The 27,972-nt window shown below is 41.1% G+C and overlaps 1 protein-coding gene across 3 annotated transcripts; it reads left to right on the top strand.

The window, feature by feature from the left end:
* Window positions 1–36: 36 nt before the first annotated feature.
* Window positions 37–27,972, top strand: LOC144668826 (A-kinase anchor protein 8-like). 3 transcript variants are annotated; one of them, XM_078531223.1, is made up of 13 exons: window positions 37–144; window positions 11,828–11,875; window positions 13,684–13,891; window positions 14,783–15,245; window positions 16,179–16,290; window positions 16,880–16,905; window positions 18,498–18,549; window positions 19,505–19,571; window positions 23,356–23,497; window positions 24,675–24,780; window positions 25,577–25,707; window positions 26,505–26,600; window positions 27,228–27,972. In XM_078531223.1, exons 1-13 carry the CDS (start codon window positions 126–128, stop codon window positions 27,705–27,707), a joined length of 1,950 nt encoding a protein of 649 aa, XP_078387349.1. In that variant the 5' UTR covers window positions 37–125; the 3' UTR covers window positions 27,708–27,972. The 3 variants fall into 3 exon arrangements, with proteins under 3 accessions (XP_078387349.1, XP_078387348.1, XP_078387350.1); XM_078531222.1 differs by having other exon boundaries at window positions 16,877–16,905; XM_078531224.1 differs by lacking the exon at window positions 13,684–13,891 and having other exon boundaries at window positions 11,828–11,876; window positions 16,877–16,905.

Below are 27,972 nucleotides of genomic sequence, written 5' to 3'. Positions count from 1 at the left end.
CGTGATCCGCGGACCTTACATCCCACGTGATGCACGCAAGCAACGTCCCTCCCCACGTGACCTGACCGCCTCAGCGCTATTGACGTCGCCGAGGCCCGAACGGTTCTTTCTGAAGCCGAACCACAATGGACGGTCGCTACGGAGGTGGGTACAATCGGGCTTCTCCCCCACAAGTCACACATCCCTCGACGTTTTCATGCATCCAGCAATTCTTTTTACTTCTGTCCGCTGCCAACTTGTTGAGAGAACGATGCTCTCGATGGCGCCCCGAAGTTTGTTTTTTTTCCTCCCCCACCCCCTTTTTTTGCCCCGATAAATCGGAGGCTGCCTTGCCGCTGTGATGGCCCCGCCCAACTTTCCCTCGGTGATTGGCCGAGCTGCTCCCGGGGCCACCTGTGATTGGCCAACGGTGCTGTCAATCATTGCCGGCCAGCTCGGCTCCCTCCGAAAGAGGGAGGTCGAACATTCCTTTATTATTTCGCTCGCGTTTTTTAAATTCTTTTTTAAGAATCCGCCCGACTGTTTGGCGTTTATAAAATAAATCAAATCCGTACTTAAGAAAAGATCTATGAGCCCAGCCAAATATAATTTAAGTGCGTGACGCACGCTTCCCCACGTGCGGTTGAGATGGATCCTCAGTGACGATTGTGAAACTGAATTTTTTAAAAAATCCGCCCTGTTCCTGATTTTAAAAAAAGACATTTATTTTCGGGATGTTTAATGGGAAACGCTTATTTGTGTTGGGAGGATGGCGGTTGAAAAGGGTCTCATCTTCCCTTGACTGGCTCAAACGCCACAAAATGGCGGCCGCCGCCTCCTCCTGTCCCAGGCACGCTCCCGGGCTCGCTCTCGCGCGCGCGCACCCACGAGCCTCGGCGTGTTCCTCGACCACCCCCCTGCTCTTTAAGTGAAGGAGCTCTGCAGCAATCTGGGCGAGTTTCCTTAATAGTCAGCCCTCGTTCCCCTTATTAATTCTTTTAAGATTCAGGGTGTTGCCTGCACTGGAAAGTTTTAGCTCTCGAGGGGGAATTGGATAAGCTAGGGTTGTTTCCTTTGGAACAGAGAAGGCTGAGGGCAGGCCAAATGAAGTGTATAAAATTGAGGGGACTAGATAGGGCCTTCTTATCAATTCTATTTCCCCTTGGTTGAGTGGTCCATGATCAGGGGGTTAAGAAGATGTCTAGAAAGGTTTGGAGGGGAACTTTTTTTCTCTCTCACACACACACACAGAGTGATGGGGATCTGGAACTTGTTGCCTGAAAGGGTGGTGGAGGCAGAAGCACACACAGCATTTAAAAAGCATTTGAACATGTACATGAAACCTGCAAGGCTATGGACTAAGTGCTGGAAAGTGGGATTGGGCTGGATGACTTCTTGTTGGCTGGTGCAGACGCAATGGGCCAAATGGCCTCCTTCCATGCTGTAAATTTGTATGATTCATATGACTATTCAACTCATCGTGCCCATCTCAGCTCTGAAAGGGCTCATCCATCTCGTTCCACTCTACACATCCTTGCAAAATGTTCCCCTTCAAGCATTTATGCAATTCTCTTTTGCAGGTTGTTTATTGAATCCACTTTTATCACCCTTTCAGGTACCACTAAGCTCTTACCCTGCACCTTTTTCTTTTTGCATACTCCTTTGCTAGTCAATCTTGTAGCAACTTCAGTCTCTCTGGACTTGCATTTTTAAAATTAAATTGAGATACCGGCAAGATTGTCCACCTCTGATTTTTGAGAAGATACTGCTGGACCTTCCTGAACCAATCCAACCTTGTCATGGATGGATGGTGGGAGGGTGGTTCCTAGTTCTTAATGGGTAAGCTCAGATAATTATTGCCTGGCACTTCGACTGTGGAAGGCTAATGGTCCTAACCCTGTTTCTGCTTACATGTTAGTGATTTAGGAGAGGGATTCCTGTATAATTTTTCTGACAGTTCTCAAAGCTAAGTGAGATGCCTCCTGGTGTTTTTCAACCAGATTGCCAGTGCAGGGGATTTTTTGGCTCAACACTATGCCATGCTATATTTAGAAGTGGTTGCATTGCCAATTTAACTTATTTTAGAGCATTCTTTACCCCAGTCTGTTTCCTTGTCCCTCATGCCAGGCTAAAAGGTGGCTGGCTTCAAGTTCAATGTTGACCTATAATTTGCGAAGAGATGTGTGGATGGTCAGTGCCACTCCACTTCACTATGTAATTTGTTTCCATAGGGTTAAAAAAAAAAGTTTATATTTATCCTGTAATGCAAAAGTGCCTTGATGTGTCATTCATTCAGGTATTTATTTGAAATTAGGACTATGTTGGACCATGTAGCTGACCAGTGGTTTCTGGTTATACACGTGTGCTAGGATGTTTTTAGAGTTGGGTGCATTCTTTGAATTTAATCCTGTGTTAATGAAGTTGATTGTTCTATTATTGATTTATTTGGTATGACTTTCGAAGCATGTATTTGTTTTAGAGTGTAACCAACTTGTGCACTACATCCCTAACTACAAGAAAGTTTGACTCTTTAACAGCAAAATTGCTTGGCCCCAATCTGGCATACCTAGCATTAATTCACACCCTAAACTTCTCTACCTTCCTTTCCTCTTAAGATGTGCTTTATATCCTACCTCTTTGACCAACTTATGTGGCTCAATGTTAAATGCTTCACTGTTCCTGCGAAGCGCGTTTGAATATTTTATTATGTTAAGGGCACAATATAAATAAATATATGTTATGTTCTTCAAAACTTTCCCTTCCACCTGTAAATGTGAAACTATGCCTCTGTCCAACCTTGCTTTATATTCTTGGCTCATTGGCTTTTTTATGAATTTCATTTCTATGGCCCCAACAGCTTGAATGTCAAGGATAGATCTCAATCTGAACTTTAGTTCCCTTTCTTTCGTAATTGTAACAAGCAAGGGTGAAAAGGGGAAAGTTGTTTGCTTTGCAAACGTCTATGACAGTGGTGAGAATTTGGTGTTATTAATTTGTTCCCTCCAAAAATTGTTTAATTGAACATTGTGGTTTCTGTCACTGTGATGACTGCATTTTAGGTTTCTGTTGACTCTTGTCCTGTACTTAAGAATCAAGCAGCACACAGGTCCATATCTTTTGCATGCTTATACTGAACAGTTCATCTTAGTGTAGGCAGTAGATATAGCATGCAAAATGGGCATTGTGTTTTTGTTTCCCTCACCCTTTCCTTTCCCTGAGACATTGCTAATGTATAGTTATCTTATGAGGTGGTTGTACTTTGTGTATATGCTTAGACTGTGCAGGTTAGTAGGATATTCAGCAGTAGAACCTCACAGCCTTTGTGTTTGTGTATATTTCAACTACATGCCCAACCTATCCAGCCAGGTGAAACTACAGTGAAACTGACATTCTTTTTCGCACCTCATTCTCTAATGTTGAACACTAAATCTTCCCATTCCATGACACCGACTGAGCTTTTCATCAAAACTAGACCAAGCTCTGTAGCCCATCAGTTATTAAAGTTATGTGATTTCCTACTCCAGAATAAGTCACTAGAAAGCTCTGTGACTACTTGGATAGCCTGCATCAGGGAGATTGAGTAAACTATGAAGTGGTTGAAGATTTAGCTTTTACTTTGCTTCCTCAAACAATTTTTTTTGTGAGGATTTGAATTCTGTGAAGCAATTAGTGAATTGCTTGGTGTGAAAGGTTACTTTTTTCTCCTGTTCACTAGCATTTTAAGTATGCTAGATGAGAATGCTGGATAGAGTGGTGAATTAGAGGTGAAACAAACATGGCAGTTTATCCCCAGAAGCAGTTGTTGAGAGGGACAGTAACTGTTCATTAGAATTAACAAATGATGTAAGGGTCGAAAACAGCCCCTAATTTTAGTCTGTCAAGAGTATTGTGCTCAAAATGAAGCGTGATATTGATAGTAAAGGGAGGATAATTTTGTACAACCACTATTGGCATTAAACATTTCTTAAGTGTTCTAGCTATTTCTTCAACAACATCTGGGTGAATAGAGATTTGCTTCAGTTTCATGTCTGCAAATCCAATGCCATTTTGGTCCATTGGTGCGTATGTACTTTTATCTGGTTGTCGGAAGGGCTGATTTAATAAGTTTGTATCCTCATTATTGAGGTTGGATTTGTTCCACGCTTCCACTTTGCGTTCTTCCATTTGCCACATTGCCCACCTTGTGGCCATTGAAATTTCAGTCTTTCCCTTCACGTTGAGGCTTGACTTTTCCAACCAGTTCCTCATCTTGAATCTTCCAAGTTACAATCCATTTCAAAATATTGCAATGTTTGCTGTGTCCTGTTCTCCCATTACCTCTGTCCTGACTTCAAAATGATCATTCCCTCCCAAATTTCCTCTTGGCAAATATTTATTCATCAGTCAACATTACTACAGTAAATGATCCAGTCGTTACCTTGTTGATATTTTTGGGACTGTATGGAAACTGACAGGCAGGTTTCTGACATTACAATAGTGACTGCACGTCAAAATTGGCCGTAAAATGCTTTGGGATGTTGTGAAAGCAAGCTCTTTAAATACATCCATGCTTTTGCCCATCCTACCTTTGTAATCTCCAGCATTGTGTCCCCCACATACCCTTTGCTCCTGTCAATTTGCCTCTCCTTGGTCTGCCCTACTATTGATGACTATTCATTCATGCATACACTAGTATTCCCTGCTTGGCATTCTTTATTTTACTACGACTGTCTTTATTCAATGATTCGGACATTTCCCTTCAAATCCTGTTTTCCCCCTTCCTCCAATTTGTAATGGGTGCAACGTTGGTAAAGACTGCTAAATGCATATGCAGAGGCCTTGTAGGTAAAGTACAGATTATGGGGCGAACCTTGTGTAGTTTCTCTCGTGGTTTCTCCTCTCCCTTGGTCTGGGTGCAACAGTGTCAGCAGTAGTTTTGTGCCATTGTGAAAGTTTAAATCTTGTCAAGTTGCTCCTCAAACCCAGTAAGTTGAAAGTCAGTTCTAGTGCTTCAATGCTTCCTAGCTTTAGTTCTGTTTTTGATTTTAACATTTTGTTTTATTCTGTGACAGTTAACTTGTTTACATGGGAAAAATTTACTGGGCAAAGACCAAGGAAATGGGACTAATTGGGTAAGCTCTACCAGAGAGCCAACATGGGCACGTTTGGTTGAATGGCTGCCTCCTGTCCTGTACCATTCTATGATCATGGTCATTGTTTTGCTGCAATATTGATATGAAGAAAGTTGTATTCTAGGAGTTTCAAGTCTGTTTGCTGGAGCCAGATTACTGCAATATTAGCATAGCATCTGCTGACTAATTCTTGCCATCCATCAAGTCCTGCTTTTCTCCCAACTCTGCCTAAAAAACAATCCACTCATGGTCTTATAAAAGATATTAAGGAAAATGAATTAGATACGGATCAGACATGATCTGATTTCAATGCTAGAATAGGCTGTAGGGGCTGGAAGACCTACTACTATTTCTGTGTCAATCCCTAAAGTTGCAGATTGTTATACATCCGATTGTATGTTTTGTCTGCGTGTAACAACTGGTAGTTGCTTCCTGTTGTAATGAACTGTTACAAAGATAAACTAGTGCAACTGTCTCCATCATGTTGTTGCCTTGGTGATTAGAGAATTGGATGAATGATTTTTCTAGGTTAGGATTATTTTAAGATCTGCATTGGGATTGAATTTAAAAATAGCATCTAGGAGTGGCTTGTATTAATGCATGTTGCCACCATGAGATCCTGATTTCACCTGGGTTCCTTCAGGAGTATGAAAATAAACATGGCTGGATTAGTGCATTGTGTTACTGCTTCTCTCTAAAACCTGAAGAGGAATTTCACGTGCCAGGAGGAACTTTGTGTTTATAACTTGTGGGCTAATATCGTAATGGGTGCATTTCACTGGGTGGGAGGCCTTGCAACAACTTTTGTATCCACTGATGTCTTTTTACCTTAGTAGTCATCCAGTTCTAGAAGGCTCAGCAGTTTTAGAACAACTTTTCAAATTCATGACAGGTCACTTTCTCATTCAGACTGGTTACTTTAGGGTTACTTGGAGATGGAAAACATATCCCAAATGAGAGAGTGGACATCAAGTCCTGCAAATAAGTATTTTCTTGCAAGTTTAAAGGAGGGGAAAAAATGCAGAATTATTTAGCCATTGAGACATTAAGATGTAGCAGATGATCACAAGTTTAAATTGTATTTTATGTACTTTTGTGTTATTGAGTATATTATGAAGTGTTATCATAGCTTTGTATTCCTGGCTATATATCCCAACATAATAGTTTCATTAATTCCTTTTGCTGTATTTTTTAGACAGTGAGGGAATGTTCTTGGAATCCCTTTCAAAATCGTCCTGCTTTTTTAATTCTACATGTTGCATGTTTAACTTATTTACCATATGTGAACAATTTCATTTGTTCACTTTAATTTAGCTGAAGATAATTGATACAGATCCCACTGCAAAATAACTGCACACTCTCATTCTTATTTTGGGACAGCTTGCATGTATTACCTGGAACATTAAACTTGTCAATTGAATGCAACACTTAATAGACATTTCCGGTGCTCACAGGGAGGTGGTGCTGTGTCGTTTTTACAACTTCTGAGTCTTGAAGCTGATTAAACATTTGGCTACATTGGAAATGTAAATTTTCTTAACCTTTTTAAGCTATGTAGCCCCTGTAATATGCCTCCAGTGTAGATAGTCTAACACTCTGTAGCAGTTCCTCTTTTTGCATTGCTTTTTCATCGTACAATGCTTCCCTTTCCTTTAAAAACTGACTGTTCTGGCTTGATTCCTGCTCCAATCAATTCTCCACACACATCAGTAGAAAATACAATCTGCAGCCTGAATCTGCTGCCCATTGTGGACTGAAAGGCATTTGCAACTTGCCAGTATGTAGTCTTAGGTGCCACTCTGACATCCTACCCTTTCCAGCCTGAAAAGGGTCCCAAAAGCATGTGGCCCGAGCCTGAGATCTCTGCTACCCTCTATCACTTACAGCCTCCAAAGAAGCTGGGGCCCACCCCAGGTTGAATCCATTCACTAATTGGAACCCCCACACCTGTCACTTAAAAAAAAAAGTGGGTCGGAGAGGAGGAGCATCTCGAAATAGATATACTATGACCCATGATGATTGTGAGTGATTTGGAGATTTATTCTTGTTCAAATCTCTCTCAGGGCCCCTATGGCCTTGTTGATGGCTGCTGCTGGCTGTTTTGTCATCCTGGTAACTAACTGTTGCCCCTGCGTTGAATTTCATTACTTTTCATACTGCTGCAGGTGGTGTATGTGCAGAAATATTAAAAGCTTTTTCACACTTATTGAGGTTTTTAAAAAAAGACCTTGGTTCTTTTACAGTTAATACAGGCTATGTATTTGTAATCCTATAATCCATTCAAGTGCTTGTAAAGAATTCAGCTTGATAAAGGCTTTAATACTAGTGTGAAGATCAACACCTGAGAACAACAGAAGGAGGGTGTGTGTGTATAAAATTTATTTTTTTTAAAATGAACCTTTCCTGTCTTGCTTTGTAATAAACAGGAAATTGCATTTTGATTATTTTAATATTAAAAAGCTTCATAGAAATATAAGGGGGCAAATTGGCATGTTATCAAAAAATACATTTGACCAAATGGGTTAAACACAGAGCAGTATAACCAAGTTTTATATATTACTTCTCATAATTATTTTTTAAAATGATTCAATTTGACTTTTGAGAAATTCTTAACTTTTTGATAAGTGGAACAGGCCATTTTCCTTCAATATCGATCTTGTAAAAAATCACATCTTTTACGCGGCGTGTACCCCTGCTGAAGCCCACCTTGTTGTACAGATGAGTTTTTGGCTCGTCAGATTGCGAAGTTTCCATCAACAACTTTAACTATCTTGGCCCAGTGCTGTCAAACCATTCTAGCTTACTACTTTATATCCTTCATTCAAAAGCTTACTCAAACCACTACCTCTTTAAACTTTGGTTGCCACGAAGGTGCTCCTTTGAATATTCTGCACATTTTATCATGTTAGAATGCAGTTTGTCGTGTGATACTTGTAGGACCCACTTCACAGAAAATGAGCAGCCATCTGCTGAGGATGTCCAGATGTTTGTCAGTCACGAGGCTTCCTCTGTTTAAAGAGTAGAATTAAAACTCTCAGAATTGGTGGACAAGAGGTTTTGCAAAGATTGATGGTGGAGTTGGGAGCCCAGTTCCAAAGTCTAACTAGGGGAATAATGACATGGTTGCTGCAGGAATTTGGTTTACGCGAACCAAGTTACTGATGCCGCTACTTGGTTTGCAACAGCTTGCTAAAATGTCATATTTGTGTATGTTTTGGCAAACGCCTTTTGAAATATATCATTGCTTTTAGCTTTATATTTGGGCAGAAAGTTAGCATTATAATTCCGTGAAATACATACGTTCAACAAGAATGATTCCTGGGATGAAGAACTGTAGCTATGAGGATAGATTGGAGAGGTTGGGACTGCTTTCCTTGGAGAAAAGGAGAGGAGGCTTAATAGAGGTATTCAAGATCCTGAGGGGCATGGACAGGGTAAATAGTGAGAAACTGTTCACATTCATTTGACAATAATTGCCAAAAGGAGTAAATGTGATGTGAGGAAACATTTTTTCAGCCAGAGGGTGGTTGGAGTCTGGAGCAAGCTCCCCGAAAGGGTGGTGGAGGCAGATTTGATTGAGATATTCAAAAGGGAATTGGATTGCCACCTGAAAAGAGAGAATGTGCAAGTTACGGAGATAAGGCAGGGGAGTGGGACTAGGTGGAATGCTCTTTCAGAGAGCCAGTGCAGACTCAATGGGCCTAATGAACGCCTCCTGCACTGTAAAGATTCTGTGATACTGTGAGCATCCTTTGCTATATCTCTAGGTTCCTTTTCTTTTGCATCTCTGCCATGTTTTTGTCTCATCCCATACCCTATGTTCTCAAAAGTTTTTCCCACTTTACCTCAATTAAGCTATATTTAGGGTCCTGAGCTTTTTTGTCTTTATTAGCCATGTACTATGGAACGTTCAGGGGTTAGGAGATTTGGTGGCGAGGGTTAGACCAATAGGTGGGATTTTGAGGTAAGAATAATGAGACCATCAGTGCCCAACTCTGCCGAGCAGTAAATCTGACAGCAAGCATCCAGTATATGCACAATTAAATGTGGGAATGCAGGAGTTGCCCTGCTCTAACAGTATTTCGCTGAGTGGACTCAGCATTGAAATATGTGAAAAGGTTGAAGTTGCATTACTTCCCAATAGATATACACTAAACACTGCAGAAGAAGTTGGGGCTTGTCCATTCAAATGTAAGTGAAATTTTAATGGCGTGCTTAAGTTTTAATTGCTGTCAAACATCCTCTCTTGGCACTGGGAATTTACTTATGGGATCTTATTCTGCCAGATTTCAATTATGGACAATTTAAAACAATAATAGTTTCTATTTTTTAAAATCTCTTGTATCTCTCCTAATCCCGTTTTTCTTTCTCCTTTCTCTTGCTTTCTGTACATGATTTGACTTTTGACTCTGCGAATCTCAGTAAGAATTCTTCAGTCTCGTTGAGATGACACACCATCCATTCCTTGCCCTGTTCTCTCAGATCCCAGATCTCCTGTAGAGGGTTCTGCAAAATACAGTGCAAAACCCCACAGACTGTGGGCAAGTGTAATGAATGGCGAGTTTCATTTTCTTGGTGCTGGCTGTAAAGTCTGAGCTTCAAGTGCTTTAATTGCTTGCATCTCCAGTTGCTGATGCTAATAGATTTGGTGTTCTAATTTAGGATCTATCCACCAATGAACAACCCATTCCAAATTTCCAGGATTCAAAAAGGACAAACCAACATGAATGAAATATAAGTGCAAATATGACTGAAGTTGCCGGGCCTTTGAGGGCAAGATTAATGATGTGAGGTCGGCATGAATGCATGCAGACAGGGAATTGTGTAATGGAGGCTCTGAGTAATCCCAATTAATTTATTTTCTGTCATCCTTCAGTGGTGTTGCTTGCCCTGTTGAAATCTTGTGTTTTTTCCTGACACTGTCATTGAACAAAATCTTACTGTCACCAATCCAATGCTTGCTTGTACAATCACATCTGATATAGTACAGGAATTGCTTCATGAGTTCTATTTATTCTGATTCTTCTGATGGGCTTACAACTGGGCATTCCTAATTTGTATTGAATGAAGTCACAATTTTTGCTACAAAGTTTGGATGAATAGGAATGAGCGTATAACTTGCCATCAATTGTCTACAGACTTGTAGCAAGACCCTGTTGTTAACTTTGTTCTTGATTGAGTTATATAAGATGTTGGTATACATTCCGATTGCCCTTGTGAAGAATGCATGCATGCTGATATCCCTTAATAAGTACAAGGACAAGGAAACATTGAACCATCTAGTTAATACTCTTTATTAAAGCAAGTGGATGATATAATAAAATGCACTCTCTTTCATGGAGTATATGAGATGTAGGTGCCAGTTATAAATTATAAATCATATACCAGGAACTCTTCAGTAGATTAAACCTTATCTGACTTGACTGCACAACAAGACTAGATGAAAAAGATACAAGCAGCTTCAGTGTCTGTTTGTTTATATGTTTAATTATAGCCTAACATAATACCATAATGTTAACACGTTCTAACTACATCTGGTTAATCTTCCTTCAGCAAGATGGCAATAAAATCTGTTTACTAGTGAGAGATTCAGTTATGGCCTTTCACTTATTTTTTCCCAGTACATTCCTAACACAGATTCTTACATGTTTACCACTGTACAGTCACTTGGTTTATTACTACATGCTTACTTTTTCTATAATCTCTGCCATTAGCAAGGTAAAGTTTCCACTGCCTCGGGTCTAACCTTGTAGAGCTATTGTAGACTGAGTATCAACGTGCAGACATATGTTAAATTACTACGGCTAATTTCTGGTACACCTATACTTGTGCACTGCTTGTTAGCTCAAGCCAAATTTTCATTTTCCTGCCTCCTGTCCTCTTGGGATGTAAATTCTGTTTCCTTAATTTTATTTTTGTCTTAACTGTTAAAGCTCCCTTCTGTCATCTCCATTTTTCCTGAATACCCTAAACACTTCCATGCTGACTTGACTCTATCTTTTGAGCTGAGTTATGGTTCTGTAATCTATGTATTCACAATTCCTGCAGCTACAGGATTCCTTCAGTTTCTATTCTGAGTTGTTTTAATAATCAAGTATAGACTTTTTTAAAAAAACTCTTCCCAGAGCTTATTTTGTTTTATTGTGATCTCTTCACCCCATTACCTTAGATCTAACAGCCTATGTGCTTTTCTCTCTGCATTTTCTACTGCAACCTACTCTGTACCAAAATTTAAAATGTTTCCAGGATCAGCCTAATTGCTTAGCTTTGTATCACTGATGTGTGAGATTGAGAAGGCGAGCGGTTACATTGTTGTATTGAGTCAGTACATCATGAACAGGTGGCAATAGGATGCATTACAGCTGGCACTGAAATGTCTGGTTGAGGAAAGGTTTTAGTGGGGGGTGGGGATGATATGGTGAATATTATGCTGAACATGCCTATTAAACCAACCCGTTCAGCTTGGCTTGCATGAGCAATGGTCAGTTGAGCAAGTTACATGTCAGTCCCTTAAGGGTGAAAATTGGTGTCACGTGGAAGAATTGGTTTCTCTTAAGTCCTTGGGCATAGCTAAATTTAATAGTTACACTGAATTGCATTGTCTCGTCAGTGGGATTGTAACATGATTCTAAACTTCTGGTTTTTACTCCCTTCCAAACAAACTGAAGTGCATTTTTTTTGTGAAATCAGTTGAAGTAACTGAAATGATGATCAGTGTGTGATTCTGTTTCTCTTAGAGTATGGAGAGGATGATTCTTGGAACGCTGGAGGAGACGATGGTCAAGGTGATTTGCTTTTAATCTTATCATTTAAAAATACAAGAATTGGGAAAACTTCCTGTTGGGCTTAATGGGGTCAGGCATTTGCTATTTTAAAATATTCAAGCTTGTTTTATTGCTATGACAGATATTAATGCTACTTCAATCACAGTTAACATTGTAAGCATGTATAAGGAATAAATGGCTTAAAGCAGAACTTGTGTTAGAATCAGTTAATGTTGATAGTCAAATTTGTAATGTTGGGTATAAATTGGATAGTGAGGTATGGTGTCATATTGGTTATTTTACTGAACTAATCCCGAGGCCTGGACTAATGATCCAGAGACATAATTCGAATCCTACCATGGTAGTTGGGTGTGTTTTAATTCAGTTAATTAAATCTGGAATAATCAGTAATGCTGATCATGAAATGCCTAGGATTGTTCTGAAAAGCTGTTTAGTTCATTGATGTCCTTTAGGGAAGGAAATCTACCATCCTTACCTGGTCTGGCCTCTACATGACTCAGACCCATAGCAATTTGGTTGACTCTTAACTGCTCTCTGAAATGGCCTAACATGCAATTCAATTGTATCAAAACTGTAAATGGGGATGGGAGAAAAATGCTGGCCTTGCTAGGGATAGGGACATGTTGTTAGAGTAATATTAAAAGCTGCTTATAATGGGAAAGAAACTAAACTAAGTTCGTTCATTGCAATTGTCTGCTCTCTTGGGATGAGCTGTCCATCCTTCTAAGGGCTAGTAGTCTGCTGTGAGTAGAACATGTGACTAATGTACAGAGGTGCTCAAGACCTTAATTTACCTTAATTGATACCTTCAAATATTGTCTCAAACTGTCCAAAATCCTTTATAGGCCATGACTTGGATGTTGACAGTTATATAGAAAAGCACAGAAGCCATTTTGCACCCAGCAAAATGCTACAAGCAGCAAGCTGCTCTGGTATTGGTAGTGATAAGTGAGGGAGGCATACTTGTTTTGGCACCAGAAGAACTTGTAACTCTTAATATAATGCTGTGGGATCCAGTTAAGCATATTTAGCATCTCTTCCGGTGATTGGGATACTACAGTGAAGTGAGGGTAGTAGTCCTGTGCCCAAGCCCATTGCTTGTATAGAAATATCATTAGTAATTTTACTGCAGTTGCTTTCTGGTAAAAGTTTGCCTTTTCTTTAAAATTTGGCACTATTTGAAGCATGAAAATAAATAGTAGATGGTGCTTTAAAATGCAATTTATATAAAGGAATGTGAGGTCTTTCCAATTAGTCTTAGAAGGCAGCTCTTCAGTTCAAGGGTGCCCTGAACTTCCCATGAAAAGTGAACAAATGAAACATAACCTAAGAAAGGGTATATTGACCTTGGATTGACAGTTTGCATAAAATGGACTTGTATTCCCTTGGGTTTAGATGTTTATGGGGTGTTCTATTTATTTAAGGTCTCTCAAATGATTAAGCAATCTGTTAAGATAAACACAAATTATTACCTCTGAGGGAATCTGGAACAAGGAGGATGCAGTCTTAAAATGAGAACTAGGCTATTTCAGAGTGAAGTTGAGAAGCAGCTTTTCAAACAAAGGACAGTTTGCCCCTGAAAATCTAGGAATATTGGGACAACTGAAATTTTCAGAACAGATCAATGGATTTCTAAGATTTGGAGGGATATGGTTCAGTTGTGGGTAAATTGAGTTACAGTACAGATTAATCATGATCTTATTGAATGGCGGAACAGACTCTGGCTGAAAGGCCAACTTCTGTTCCTATAACTTCTATTATTTTTTTCTAATGTGAATATCTGATCTTTTGTGTTTTGTTCCTGTTAGGGTATGATGGCTATGATTACAATTACAACCAAGATAATTCAGAAAATTATTCAGGAAATTATGGCTATAACTCTGGTAATAAAGCTTGGGATGCTCCTAAAAACCCTAACACAGATTCCATCATCGCTAAGATCAACCAACGTCTGGACATGCTCTCTCAGTTAGAGTGTGATAAGACACCAGGTCGCTCTTCAGGCCAATACAACAGGTATCTTCTGGAAGGTCACTAAATGGTAAAATGCTGTACACATAAAATGAAGAAATTGGCACTTGGGACTGATGTGACACTTCAAATTTAAATAGGCTGGCACACATTTCTTCTTTCCTCCCTCCACCCTCGCCCAACCCCAAAGAAACATGTGTGCTTATCTACACTATGGTGAGAAACCCTGATTTATTCATTATTTTACACCCTTTATAATTACATCTTGAACTTTAACTCAAATTAAGCATGGATTCAATATATAAGGCTTTAACTAACAACTCATTGTTTAGAACAAAGTTAAATCTGACTGTTTTGTGTGGTATTCTGTGCCAGATTAGCCAGGTGCAAAATTTAGTTTTAATTTGGAGCCACTGGGATTGTCAGCATAATTGATTTTAGGCTAATTGTACAGGGTATTCTCAATGTGTATGGGTCAAGAATTATCATCTGCAGTAAAATTATGCATTGTAATGTGGAGAGTATAGAATGCTGTAATTTTCTTGTAAAATCTCCATTCTTTCCAGCAATTAGGTTAAGATTTTAAGGATGGCATCCAGCCAATGAACACTTGTGATGGGGGATGGGGTGGAGAATAGAACATTGGACAGTTGACGTGAGCCATTTGTCTCCAAAGGTTGCTGTTGGCCAAGTGTATTGTTTTCCCACCCCTATGAAGGAAAGTTGGATTTTGTCTTTTTGGTTGCAGTAAGCCACCTTTTGCTGCTGTATTCAGTAATTTAGACATTGTTTACAGATGAAGAAATAACCTCACACACCATGATTACCTGAAATATCCTGTTTAGTTTTTAGTCTGCTGTCACTGAGTGGCAGGCTTTTGCCATCGTCCTTTCCAGCTACTGATTAGATTCCTTGCTTGCTCTGCAACTCTTTCAGGTTTACACCTTATGAGTCCTATGACTCCAGGTCTTCAATGAATGACCATGATCCGTACAGATCTGGCTACGGCTATGGTTACGGTGATTCTGGACCTAATTATAACGATTCCTATGGAGGTCACTATGACCACTACGACAACTCCTACGGGACTCGCAGAGATCAGTACCACAACAGAGCATATAGTAGCCAACGGGGTCAAAATTGGTCTAGAGACTGGGCTCCAAATAAGAGAGCAAACTGGAATGACCCCTACATGCAGCCTGGAGGTTCCAGGCGGATGTCTGCACACTGGAATGACATGTCAATGGGAGGCAGAGGCTTCAATGCTGCCTCCTCCACCAGAAACCTCCCCTCGCTCTTCTCCCCAAACATTATCCCCATGGACCTGTTCCGAGCTCAGGGCTCGGCAAGAGCGTTTGGTGGCAGACTGAGAAGGAAAGACAAGAATCGAAACAGAGGCGTAAGTACCTTTTTTAAACAATGCATTTTATTTCAATCAGTAGCCAATGAGTGTGATCAGTGAAAGACCAAGAAGGCCAAGTTACAGGATATTTCTTTTCAGTGGATTGTCCATTTCCCCTTTTTTACTATCCAAAAATGATGCGTTCCTTTTTCTGATTTAATTGACACTAAGTATAATTTTGACATTTTTCGGCATCTGTGGAAGAATTTGTAGCTGTCTTAGTTGAGGATCCAAAGAAGAATTAGGGTTTTGGACATTATAGTGCTTTTTTAAGGTATTGTAGTGAGGTAGGACTGGCTTCAAAGTAATTCATTGTATGAAGCACTTGAGTGTTTTGGCTTGATGTAAGACTTTGAACGTCTTTTCTCCCTCTACTCTTGCCCACTCCCCTCCCTCAGAAGCTTTTGTCTGTTATCCATGTGTGAGCGAAGGTGGTGAGTGTTGGCAGGATACAAGTATCACTGGGTATCGATAGAGGGCCTTTCAAGGCAGGGATTGATTTATAAGGTCAGGGCTGATTTATAGTACTGAAACTGCCACTAAGCTGGGAGCCAGTCTCTCATACTGGGATATTTGAGGGCTTTTCTAGCCTGGGTGCTTGAAAAATGTGCATTTCATACTGAGCCATGGGAAAAGTCCTTTCAAGAGGGGAGATTGTAAAGTACACCTTAGCCAATCAAATTGCATTGTCATTGGGTACACTCCATGCACCTGTAGCTGCATTACAGTTAAGTCAGTTCAAACCACACGTACTATAATGCATGGTTTTATATGCAACCATTTATAATGAATTGTTCATCTCTATAATTACCTGATCTTCAAATCTGACTTTTGCATCACCAGAAACAGTCTTTAATTAATCAGAAACAAATGTTGAGTTTTTGAAATGTGATTTTGAAATGCGATTCAAATGTTTTTGCTTTGTATCAGAGGAAGAAGGTTATAGGTGGTCCAGGTAGGAAGAGGAAACAGTCAACAAGCAGCACTGAAGACCCTGAAAACAAGCAAGCTAAAACAGATGATGGTGAAGATTCTGATGCTGGTACTAGACACTACAATGTTACTTATTTGGACTTTTTGTGCTGTTTATAAATGAGATGAGCACATGCAAGTTGAGTCCTGGTCTAAGCTATTGTGTAGGGGTGCTGAACAACTGAGACATCTAAAGGTTGGGATCGGGTGCGTTCTTTATCCTGGTGCTGGCTGAAAATGGGGCTGTGTCATGTTGTGCATTTGGTTGCAATGCACAATATGCTGCAGAGAAGAATAACTTGAGGAAAACGAGGACCTGTCCAAATGAAAATATGGAGTGGGAGGGGGGCGCGGTGGAGTTTGTGGGGAGGATGAATGATTCTGCTTGCAATCCACCAGTTGGGGTGGCTGGAGAATTGAGCTTTGAGTATTGTTCTGTGGGCAATTTGTGAAATCAAGTTAGTTGGGGATTATGCAAATTAAAAATGTGCGCGTCACCTCATCCAGTGAAAGCAATATTGTCGTAAAAAGAATAATGTAAGACTATCATAACTACCGTAGAAAATTGCCAGTAATAAGGTTGTTGCTATACTTAAAACCTTTATGTTGGTCACATGATAACTATTCAAAAGCAATTGATTTTGTTTCTGTTATAGAAGACAAAGAAGATGATGGGGTTGAATCAGTAAGTACTACTATTGTCAAAGACTCTTCAAATCTACCTGAATAGAGCCAAGACATATGTTGGAATTTGGTATAATTTTACATTTGTTACTCAAAGCTAGGATTGGAATTATCTTAATGTAGTCTGAAGACTTTTTTGCTAGAAAAGATGGAGGAAGACAGAAGATGTTTGAATTTTGTCAACACATTGCCTTTGGTATCCAGCTTGGCTGCGTGGTCGCGCACTCTATCTCTGAGAGGTGGATAGTTCAAGCCCCAATTGAGAGACTTGAGTATATAGTCTAGGCCGACAATTTAATTGTGCTAAGGGTAGTTCGCTGTCTGAGCTGGCCTCTTCTGACCATATAGCACTACTGGTAGGACTGACTTGAAGCACTTTGGGACTTAGCAAGAACATGAAACCTGCGATTTCAACATTTTTTCCTATAAAGTGAATAGTTTTACATTCAATAATCAGCATGTGTGAATGTGTTAGGTTGTGCTATGCAATTGAACCTCGGATAGCAGTTAGACTCTCTGGTGTGGTTTTGGAGGTCTATAGACTGGTACAATGCTAAGTTCAGTCTCTGTTCCGTGCTTTTTATATATTCTTTCATGGGATGTGAGCATTATGAACCAGCATTGGTTGCTCATCCCTTATTGCCATTGAGAAGGTGGTAGTAGGTACCCATGCTGTTAGGGAGTTACTGATAGCTTCGTCAGAGATGGTCACGGGGTTGGAATTGGTATTCCCAGACTGTGGGAGTGGGTGGCGTGCAGATGATCAGCATTGCCCTTTGAAAGTATCACTGCCTTACCTGAGGATTAAAATCCATTCAGCCATGGACAGCATTTAATTGTACTTAACAGTACCATGGGAGATGGAATTTGTGGTTGATATGGTTTCTAATTAATTGAGAGAAAAGAGCTTCAACTGTTGAAAATTTGTTCATTTTGTTAACTAAAATTGATTATGTAAGTTGTCCGATATAAGATTGGTCCCAACCAATAAAACACTCATTGAGTTTTATTCAGGAAGCAAAATTCAAGTTCAACTACATGACACCCTGCATGTTTATGTTGCTATGGCATTCTTTGTGACAAATAACCAACTTGTGGCAAGATTGAATGGCAACATATGTTTTTTTTCAGCAAACTACTTCAGTTTTAAGTGGTTGTGGACAAGAATTCGGTCTAGGGTTAGATAATGTATTATGCTTGGGGAAAAGGGTGAAGAAAAGGCAACCTATTGTCAATGAATGCCATCCATCCCAAATCAGTGTTGGAAACTGAAATAGAACAGGTGGGAGTGAAGTTTAGAGAATGAAGAATCCCCACCTACCTTTGATAGTAAGCTATGGCAGCACCAAAATAAGGGATCTGTTGGTCAGTTGCTATGTGCAGTGCGTTGGCAAAATTGGGAGTGTGTTTAAGATTGCGGCTGAAGCACATTTAAATTTTTGGAGGTTTATCCGTTAACTATAGTCAATACTTGTAAAGGCACACTGTTTACGAACAGCATTTGTTTTGGTACAAAATTCTAAACGGATTGCTTTGTTTTACAAACTTCGGGATCCAAAATTTTAGATTTACTATGGCTTACATCCTTTTCAGGGTGGTGAGGACAAGGATTCAAATGAGAAAGGAGAGAAGAAACCAAAGCGTTGTAAGTTTGACTGGAATGGTTGTTTGTTCAGTAATTTCTCTAAATATGATGCATAACTGCCTGATTTCTGTTGAGATGTGCAATGCATAAATACGAAGATGCCCACCTGTGTTTTTGTGTTTGAATATTGATTTGTCATACTCTTGCTATTCACTCCCTTCTTCACTTACCCTCCAAAACTGAAATTATCTGGGCTTTCCTGGTGGCTGAATAAATTTTAATGAGTGAGGATCCTAAGTTTGATTCCTAATCTCTGCTCAGTTAGTTCTTCTCAGTAGAGGCATGCTTGGAGTAGGCAGGAGAAAACTGGTTGGAATTCCTGCGCTTGGGCAAATTTCAAGTAAGGACTGGGGAAAGAGGGCAAGAGCTCAGCTGTAATCCCTCTTTTTGTCTCTGCATCATTCCCTCTGGAGGCTCCCAAGGATTTCCCTGATAGTAAATGATGCAGTGACGCTGGGCATGTTGTTCTCTGCGTCCGTCAGTACCAAAAGAAAACCATTTCAGCTTTTGTCTCCTGTGTTGTCAAACTGCTTGTCCAACACCTAGTTGTGGATGAGCTGAAATTTCCTTCAATTAAACACTGTAAATGCTAAAGCCATTGTCTTCAGTCTCCACCACAAACTGCTCTGCAGCCAGATTCCATCCCTTTTCATGTTACTGTCAGACTAAATGAGACTATTCACAGCCTTAGCAACATACACCTGGCTTGCATGTCAATTTAACAATATACATTTATCTAAACATGTGATAACTTCATACTGCATGTGTTTTAATATTCGGCATTAGTTTTTCTTGGTTGTAGAAACATAACACCCTATCATGCAGTATAAAAACATTCTTAAATCATGTTGTATTTCTGGATCTGCAGTTTGTGCTAATAGTCTTATCAGTACAAAGCATACTTCCCAATTTCCTATCTATAATTGTCAATTTATCCTTTTTTAATTTCAAATAGTTCCCACTATGCAAGAGAAGAAGAAGACTGGCAAACCCAAGAAGAACCGTGACCGCCTCGCAGAGAGGTACTGACGCCTACTAGTATTTTGGCCAGAGTTCAGAATGTCTTGTTGATCCATTTTACAATCTGCGTGTTCTAAAAGTGTGCAGTGCTGTAAGCTAAGTTTCTGTGTAGCGTGCTTAGGAAAAGATGGGGACTGACTGTTAATGGTGTACAACTCTTTTCAGCTTGTGTCTGCCCTTGCTGCATTACTGAGGAAGAATTGGATGTGTGGTTGTGCCATCCTGTTGTAGGAGTTAACAATTCTGTAAACTCCAGTGTTTATAGAACTGCTTCACTTAAAGCTGGGGGGGAGGTGGTAACTCCACCTCCCATGGTTTCACCTTTTTGGAAGAGAGGCTGGCAGTGCCTTTGCATGTAGAATTTGGGCACCAGTCCAAGGTATTCAATTTTGACACTTCATCTACTTCAGAATAACATTGCCATAAAATAAGCAATGTACAATTACTTCTGGATCTTGCATTCGAGTCTTGGTATTGGCAGTGTAATTTCATTTGCGTTTTTAAATACTTTAAAATGGTTGGCTAATATCTATGGAAGTGTAAATATTTTTTATGGCATGTGGGCTTCGCTGGCTGGGCCAGCATTTATTGCCCATCCCTAGTTGCCCTTGAAGATGGTGGCAAGCTGCCTTCTTGAACCACTGCAGTCCATGTGGTGCAGGTACACCCACAGTGCTGTTAGGAAGGAAGTTCCAGGATTTTGACCCAGCAACAGAAGGAACGGCGATATATTTCCAAGTCAGGATGGTTAGTGACATGGAGGGGAACTTCCAGGTGGTGGTGTTCCCATCTGTCTGCTGCCCTTGTCCTTCTAGGTGGTAGTGGTCGTGAGTTTGGAAGGTGCTGTCTAAGGAGCCTTCGTGAATTCCTGCAGTGCATCTTGTGGATGGTGTACACTGCTGCAACTGTGCGTCGGGGGTGAAGGGAGTGAATGTTTGTGGATGTGGTGCCAATCAAGCAGACTGCTTTGTCCTGGACGGTGTCCAGCTTCTTCAGTGTTGTGGGAGCTGCAGTTATCCAGGCAAGTGGGGAGTATTCCATCACATTCCTGACTTGTGCCTTGTAGATGGTGGACAGGCTTTGGGGGGTCAGGAGGTGAGTTACTCGTCATACGATTCCTAGCCTCTGTCCTGCTCTTATAGCCACAGTAGTAATATGGCTAGTCCAGTTCAGTTTCTGGTCAATGGTAACCCTCCCAGGATGTTGATAGTGGGGGATTTAGTGATGGTAATGCCATTGAACATCAAGGGGCGATGGTTGGATTGTCTCTTGTTGGAGATGGTCATTGCCTGACACTTGTGTGGCTTGAATGTTATTTGCCACTTGTCAGCCCAAGCCTGGATATTGTCCAGGTCCTGCTGCATTTGGACATGGACTGCTTCGGTACCTGAGGAGTTGTGAATGGTGCTGAACATTGTGCAATCATCAGTGAACTTCTGACCCTATGATGGAAGGAAGGTCATTGATGAAGCAGTTAAGATGGTTGAGCCAAGGACACTATCCTGAGGAACTCCTGCAGTGGTGTCCTGGAGCCGAGATGACTGACCTCCAACAACCACAACCACCTTCCTTTGTGCTAGGTATGACTCCAACCATCAGAGAGTTTTCCCATTGATTCCAGTTTTGCTGGGGCTCCTTGATGCCACACTCGGTCAAATACTGCCTTGATGTCAAAGGTAGTCACTCTCACCTCGCCTCGGGAGTTCAGCTCTTTTACTTGTGTTTGATCCAAGGCTGTAACGAGGTCAGGAGCTGAGTGGCCCTGGCGGAACCCAAACTGAGCGTCAGTGAGCAGGTTATTGCTGAGCAAGTGCCGCTTGATAGCACTGTTGATGACCCCTTCCATTACTTTACTGATGATTGAGAGTAGACTGATGGGGTGGTAATTGGCTGGTTTGGATCTGTCCTGCTTTTTATGTACAGGACATACCTGGGCAATTTTCCACATAGCTGGGTAGATGCCAGCGTTGCAGCTGTACTGGAACAGCTTGGCTAGGAGCAAGGCAAGTTCTGGAGCACAAGTCTTCAGTACTATTGCCGGAATGTTGTCAGGGCCCATAGCCTTTGCAGTATCCAGTTGCCTTCAGCCGTTTCTTGATATCAAGTGGAGTGAATCAAATTGGCTTAAGACTGGCATCTGTGATGCTGGGACCTCAGGAGGAGGCCGAGATGGATCATCCACTCAATGCTTCAGCCTTACCTTTTGCACTGCTGTGCCGGGCTCCTCCATCATTGAGGATGGGGATATTTGTGGAGCCAACAACTCCAGTGAGTTGCTTAATTCTTCACCACCATTCACGACTGGATGTGACAGGACTGCAGAGCTTAGATCTGATCTGTTTGTTGTGGGAATGCTTAGCTCTGTCTATCACTTGCTGCCTATGCTGTTTGGCACACAAATAGTCCTGTTTTATAGTTTCACCAGGTTGACACCTCATTTTTAGGTATGCCTGGTGCTGCTCCCGTCATGCCCTCTTGCACTCTTCATTGAACCAGGGTTGATCCCCTGGCTTGATGGAAATGGTAGAGTCGGGGATATGCCGGGCCATGAGGTTACAGATTGTGTTTGAGTACAATTCTGCTGCTGATGGCCCACAGAGCCTCATGGATGCCCAGTCTTGAGTTGCTAGATCTGTTTGAAATCTATCCCATTTAGCACGGTGGTAGTGCCACACAACACGAGTGGTATCCTCAATGTGAAGGCAGGACTTCGTCTCCACAATGACTGTGTGATGGTCACTCCTACCGATACTGTCATGGACAGATGCATCTGCAGTAGGCAGGTTGGTGAGGGTGAGGTCAAGTATGTTTTCCCCCCCTGTTGGTTCCCTCACCACCTGCCATAGACCCAGTCTAGCAGCTATGTCATTTAGGACTCGGTCAGCTTGGCCAGTAGTGGTGCCACTGTGCCACTCTTGGTGATGGACATTGAAGTCCCCCACCCAAAGTACGTTCTGCACCCTTGCCGCCTTCAGTGCTCCCTCCAAATGATGTTCAACATGGAGGAGCACTGAATCATCAGCTGAGGGAGGGAGGTAAGTGGTAATCAGCAGGGCTTTCCTTGCCCATGTTTGACCCGATGCCATGAGACTTCATGGGGTCCGGAGTCGATGTTGAGGACTCCCAGGGCAACTCCCTCCCGACTGTATACTACAGTGCTGCCACCTCTGCTGGATCTGTCCTGCCGGATGGTGGAGTCTGGGACATTATCTATAAGGTATGATTCCATGAGGATGACTATGTCTAGCTGTTGCTTGACTAGTCTGTGAGGCAGCTCTTCCAGTTTTGGCACTCGGACAGATGTTTGTAAGGAGGACTTGGTAGGGTTGATAGGGCTGCGATTGCCATTTCCAATGCCGGGTGATCTGTCCGGTTTCATTCCTTTGTGTCTTTGTAGTGGTTTCTTACAACTGAGTGGCTTGCTCGGCCATTTCAGAGGGCATTTAAGAGTCAACCACATTGCTGTGGGTCTGGAGTCACATGTAGGCCAGACTAGGTAAGGACGACAGATTTCCTTCCCTGAAGAACATTAGTGAACCAGGTGGGTTTTTACATCAATCGACAATGGTTTCAGGTCATCATTAAACTTTTTTAATTCCAGATTTTTGTTGAATTCAAGTTCCACCATCTGCCATGGCGGGATTCGAACCCAGGTCTCCAGAGCATTACCCTGGGTCTCTGGATTACAAGTCCAGCAACAATACCACGTGCCATCGCTTTATAATTTCATTACTGTCCTCAGTGCTGGATGATTTCTTGTGTTAATCCTGTTTTGTTTGTTTGCAGGATAACATATGCCTGCTCAGTGTGTAAGTTCCGTACATTTGAAGATGAGGAGATTGCTGCTCACATGAAGAGCAAGTTTCACAAGGAAACTCTGAAATTCATTGGGACCAAACTCAAAGCTCAGACTGCTGACTTCTTGGATGTATGTATATTGCTGCCTTTTAAAGTCTTCATTCTTGTGCTGGATAGCTGAACTGCAGCCTAGGGTTTGTCATGTTTGAAATGTCGATTGGAGGTTTGGTGCTGTTGCTTCATTGGTGAATAAATTCTAAAGCAGAACACTGAGGCAGTTGGTCTCAACAGCTTAAAATATATGAAAATTAATGAATATGTCTACCTGGGGAGCTCCATGTTATGATCTCTGGCCAATGGACCAAAAACACATGACGCCATGCTCTAATATTGCAACCAACGGTGTGTAGTAACAAGTTTCTTTGTTTTTTCCTCATTTTGGTTTTCTTCATGCCTCTCCTAAAGTGGCTTTATCAACATACATTATTGCACAGTAATTGAAAGCAGAAACACTGACTATTGGTTCCCTCTAATCTATTCCACTCTAGCCGATGATTAACCGTACCCCGACCAAGGATCAAACATATAACTTTTTGGCCCGCTTGAAGCATTGGTAATAATTCATTGGCTTAAGCTATTGGAGCTTCGCTATTTCCTTTCAAAGCAGGAGAAATTTGATTGATTGTTTGGCAGCTGTACAACTTCCCATAACTTCAGATGAAAGTTAGTCATGTGTGAAACAAAAAATAAATGGAGAATAATAAATTTCTGGGAGTATGCGGGAGTTCAAAACCATGAATTCTCAAAACCAATATTTCATAACCTTCATCCGATCCAATGAGAACATATTACTTTCATGTTTTTAAAGCAAACTGGTTTGTATTTTGTTATCGGTACATGATGAAGGATAAATAATCAACAAGCTTTAAGCATCTTTTTCTTGAACTCCGTGAAGTATAGTTTGGTTCCATCAATGGTTGGCAGTCCTTTTATACCTGACCAAAGTAGCCATTCTATGTTCGTGGTGTAATTTCTATGGGCTTTGCAACTGTAAGGCATCACACTTGAGCATAGTCTGTTTGCATGTGCACACTTTCAGTGGGAATCACTAGTTATTCAGCAGAAATGTGAATTTTGACACTTGGCTCTGGCCAGTTGCGACAATGATCAGCACAGACTAGCAATCATATCTGTTAGCTACCTGGTTTGAACACATCACTGATAATTCAATTAACCACTGGGTAACTGGGGAGCCAGGTTGACTTTAAGCTCCTGTGTGCAGCAATGATCTCTGAATTTTGTTTCAGGAATACATCTCAAACAAGAACAAGAAAACGCAGAAACGCCGGGAGCAGATTGGAGATGAAACTATTCTGAAAAAGCAGCTGATGCAGCAACACGATGTACTCCAGGGTATGTCAGAAACTAAAAATGATTAATGTCCATTCGTATTCACTTGTAAGAATTTTTTCTGTAAATAACTTATACACATGTAGCTGTGTAAAATGAATTTGTTGCAATTTACTTTAATCACACTTTGTTTCTGAAATGATTTTATCTAATGTCTTTCTTGAGGTAGTCTGAGAAGGTGGAAAATGAAACCTAATACATGCACTTAATGTGCTTTTCAGATGTTGAACAGAGGCAAAGACAGTATTATCCAATCTTTACCCATATATTACTTGAGGGAAAAGGGTATTCTACAGTATTGATGTTCCTTATCTGGATTATCAAATTCAGCTCAAAATTGTTGACTTAGAAATACTCTGTGCAGACATGAAGTTCAGTGAAATAATGTAAAGCAGATTAAGCTAAGTCTTTAAGGATTACATCTGTGTGAATTTGGGTATTAAATGTGGTAAACCACTGTGCCAGTTGTAATTATGAAGTATTGGTGTGGATAGAATCTGTGAATGCTGGGCAGATTTCATGCTCCTATTTTATGTTCATGCTTTGCATGTAGGAGAGGCATTGACTGTTCATTTACTGCTGTGAATTATGCTTAGATTATACATAATGTTGTTTGCAGAGCATCTACAGAAGCTGGACCAACCAAGAGTTATTGTGTGTCAGTTGGTTTTTATAGAGTGGTCACAGTAAGGCTACCTTTGACTAATGGGTTTCTTCTCTCGTTTAACTTTTGAATTTCTGCAGACTTGAATCCAAATTAATTTTGTTTCTCTAACATGGGCCATTTATTCTGCTGTAGGTATTGGTATGGAACAATGCATGAAAAAGGTGGAGGCAGCTCATTGTATGGCTTGTGAGTTGTTCATCCCTATGCAGACTGGCTTCATTGGGCAGCACTTAAGGTCAGCTGAGCACAACAGAAACCGCAAAGTAAGTGATGGAACTGCTTCAAAACAGTAAAATCTTGGCGTATATAAAACTAGCAGAGACCAGCAAAACCATTTGCAACGGCGGTACTTTAACGCACCATCCCATGCTACTCCATCCTTCCCATCATGCCACTTTTTAAAAATTCACACATGGGATTTGGGCATTGCTGGTTGGGCCAGCACTTACTGCTCATCCTTAATTGCTCTTGAGAAGGTGGCGGTGAGTTGCCTTCTTGAATTGTGCAGTCCATGTGGCGTAGGTACACCAAAGTCCCGTTCAGGAGGGAGTTCCAGGATTTTGACCCAGCGACAGCGAAGGAATGACTATATATATCCAAGCCAGGATGGTGAGTGGCTTGGAGGGGAACTTCCAGATGTTGTTCCTTCGCATATCATCCCCACCCCTTCTTCCTGTACCATCCCAGTTTACCATTTCACAGGCCATCTCTTCCCCTGCGCACCCCTTCCCCACATCCCATGCTGTCATCAAGAGACCAGTACGGGAGACTGGGTATTGGCAGGGGTGGGGAGGCATGCCAGATATGAGGTAGGGAATGGATAACTGGACAGAGGTAAATAATCATTGTGTACATTATGGATGCGGGTTTATCTTCTCCCTTTACTCCATGCATGCACATTTGTACTTTTGTCGATCTTTTGATTTTAAACTATTAAAAATATTTCTGGATAAATATGGATTTGATACTATGTCTAAGATATTGAACTCAACAAAAGATGCATAATCCGTGAAATCCCACTTTAACGGTGTTAACTTGCTACTGTTTCTTCCCTTACCAGGCAGCTATCGAAAGAGCCAAAAAGGGTAGTCTAGTTATTGCTAAGAGCATCCTGAATAACAGCAATATTGCAACAATGCTAGAGAAATATGTCAAGGTAAGGATGTAGTATGTTCGTTTCCTTAAAGGTGGTACTTTGTGTTTGGTCACGAATGTTGGTGCCAAGAAAAAGAACACTTTTTTTTCATTGTCGAGCATTCCAGGTCAGGTTTGGCACAGGGTTGATGTGAAACCAAGCTGTTTGACTTGTCCAAACACTCGGCTACAGCTCGTAACTTTGAACAGTCTTCCCCCTAACACATCAGTTTTCTGTTTTCAGAGACTGCTCGTTTTTGTTTCTTCTGCTCCAGACGACTCAATTTGTAGCCAGCTTTTAATTCTGGAGTCACACTTGCTATGAACAGGATTGTGTAAACAAATTTAACTTAAAATTGTAAAGCTTAGCAGACAGGAACCTTTGGTCCAAATGTGGATGAGACCAGCTCTAAAGTGAGGAGAAAATGTTTTGTTCTGTTGACCACAAACTTTGGTTGATGTTAGAATATGGATTTGCATCTAAAATTGCGCACATACTTCCTTGATATCAACAGGGTTAAAGTCAGGTTCTCGTATAAAAGGACAAAGTAAGCCTTACCCTAACTGCTGAGTTACATCTCATCATGGTCAATTTTAGTCAACCCTCACCCATATTTAATACTGCTTGTTAAATTTCTTTCCTCCACAGGGTGAAAAACCATTCACTGATGATCCAGATGATAAGGATGAAGAAGAGGCTGGCATGCAGGAAGGTGAGGGTGATGGGCTCAATGAAAGCGCCAATGATGGAGAGAAGAAAGAGGGTGAAGGTGCCGAAGAGGGTGAAGGTGCCGAAGAGGGTGAAGGTGCCGAAGAGGGTGAAGGTGCCGAAGAGGGTGAAGGTGCCGAAGAGGGTGAAGGTGCCGAAGAGGGTGAAGGTGGCGATGGTGAAGAAGGTGCTGGGGGTGATGAAGGAGAAGAAGCAATAGATAGATCTGAGGAAGCAGTTAATGCTGCGGATGAAGAAATGGAGGCAGAGGCAGAACCTGAAGCTGAAATGGAAGACTTGGGAGAAGGAGAGGAAGATGCAAATGAAAACAAGGACCCCGAAGAGCCATTTGAAGCTGATGAAGATAAGATTCTGGAAGGAGAGGATGATGCGCTACCATTTGACACAGAGTTAGAGTAACTTTAGTGTGACTTCCTGAAAAGATGTGGATAAATGATTATGTTCCCCAGTCATTCTCTAAAGCTTATACTAGTTTTAACGTTTCTCATTGTTTGACTTGCTAGTAGATTTGTGTTATTGCTGTACTTGAGTTCCAGCTGATTGTTTCATGAGTCTAGTAAATGCTCCCTATGTACTGTGCTGAATGGCTTTTCACAATGATGTAGACCATAATCTCTCCTGAACCTTTGTGTGAAACATTTTACAATAAACATTCTTTCTATAA

The sequence above is a fragment of the Cetorhinus maximus genome, chromosome 28 (genome assembly GCF_964194155.1).
Source record: "Cetorhinus maximus chromosome 28, sCetMax3.hap1.1, whole genome shotgun sequence".
Lineage (NCBI taxonomy): Eukaryota > Metazoa > Chordata > Chondrichthyes > Lamniformes > Cetorhinidae > Cetorhinus > Cetorhinus maximus.
The sequence above is the reverse complement of the archived record's forward strand: the minus strand, read 5'-3'. Positions and strand labels throughout refer to the sequence as shown.

What these genes read in the sequence shown, in the direction of transcription:
- LOC144668826 (XM_078531222.1), top strand. An exon ending in GCAACACGATGTACTCCAGG is followed by an intron (nt 24,781 to 25,576) that starts GTATGTCAGAAA and finishes ATTCTGCTGTAG; the next exon opens with GTATTGGTATGGAACAATGC. An exon ending in AGCACAACAGAAACCGCAAA is followed by an intron (nt 25,708 to 26,504) that starts GTAAGTGATGGA and finishes TTCCCTTACCAG; the next exon opens with GCAGCTATCGAAAGAGCCAA.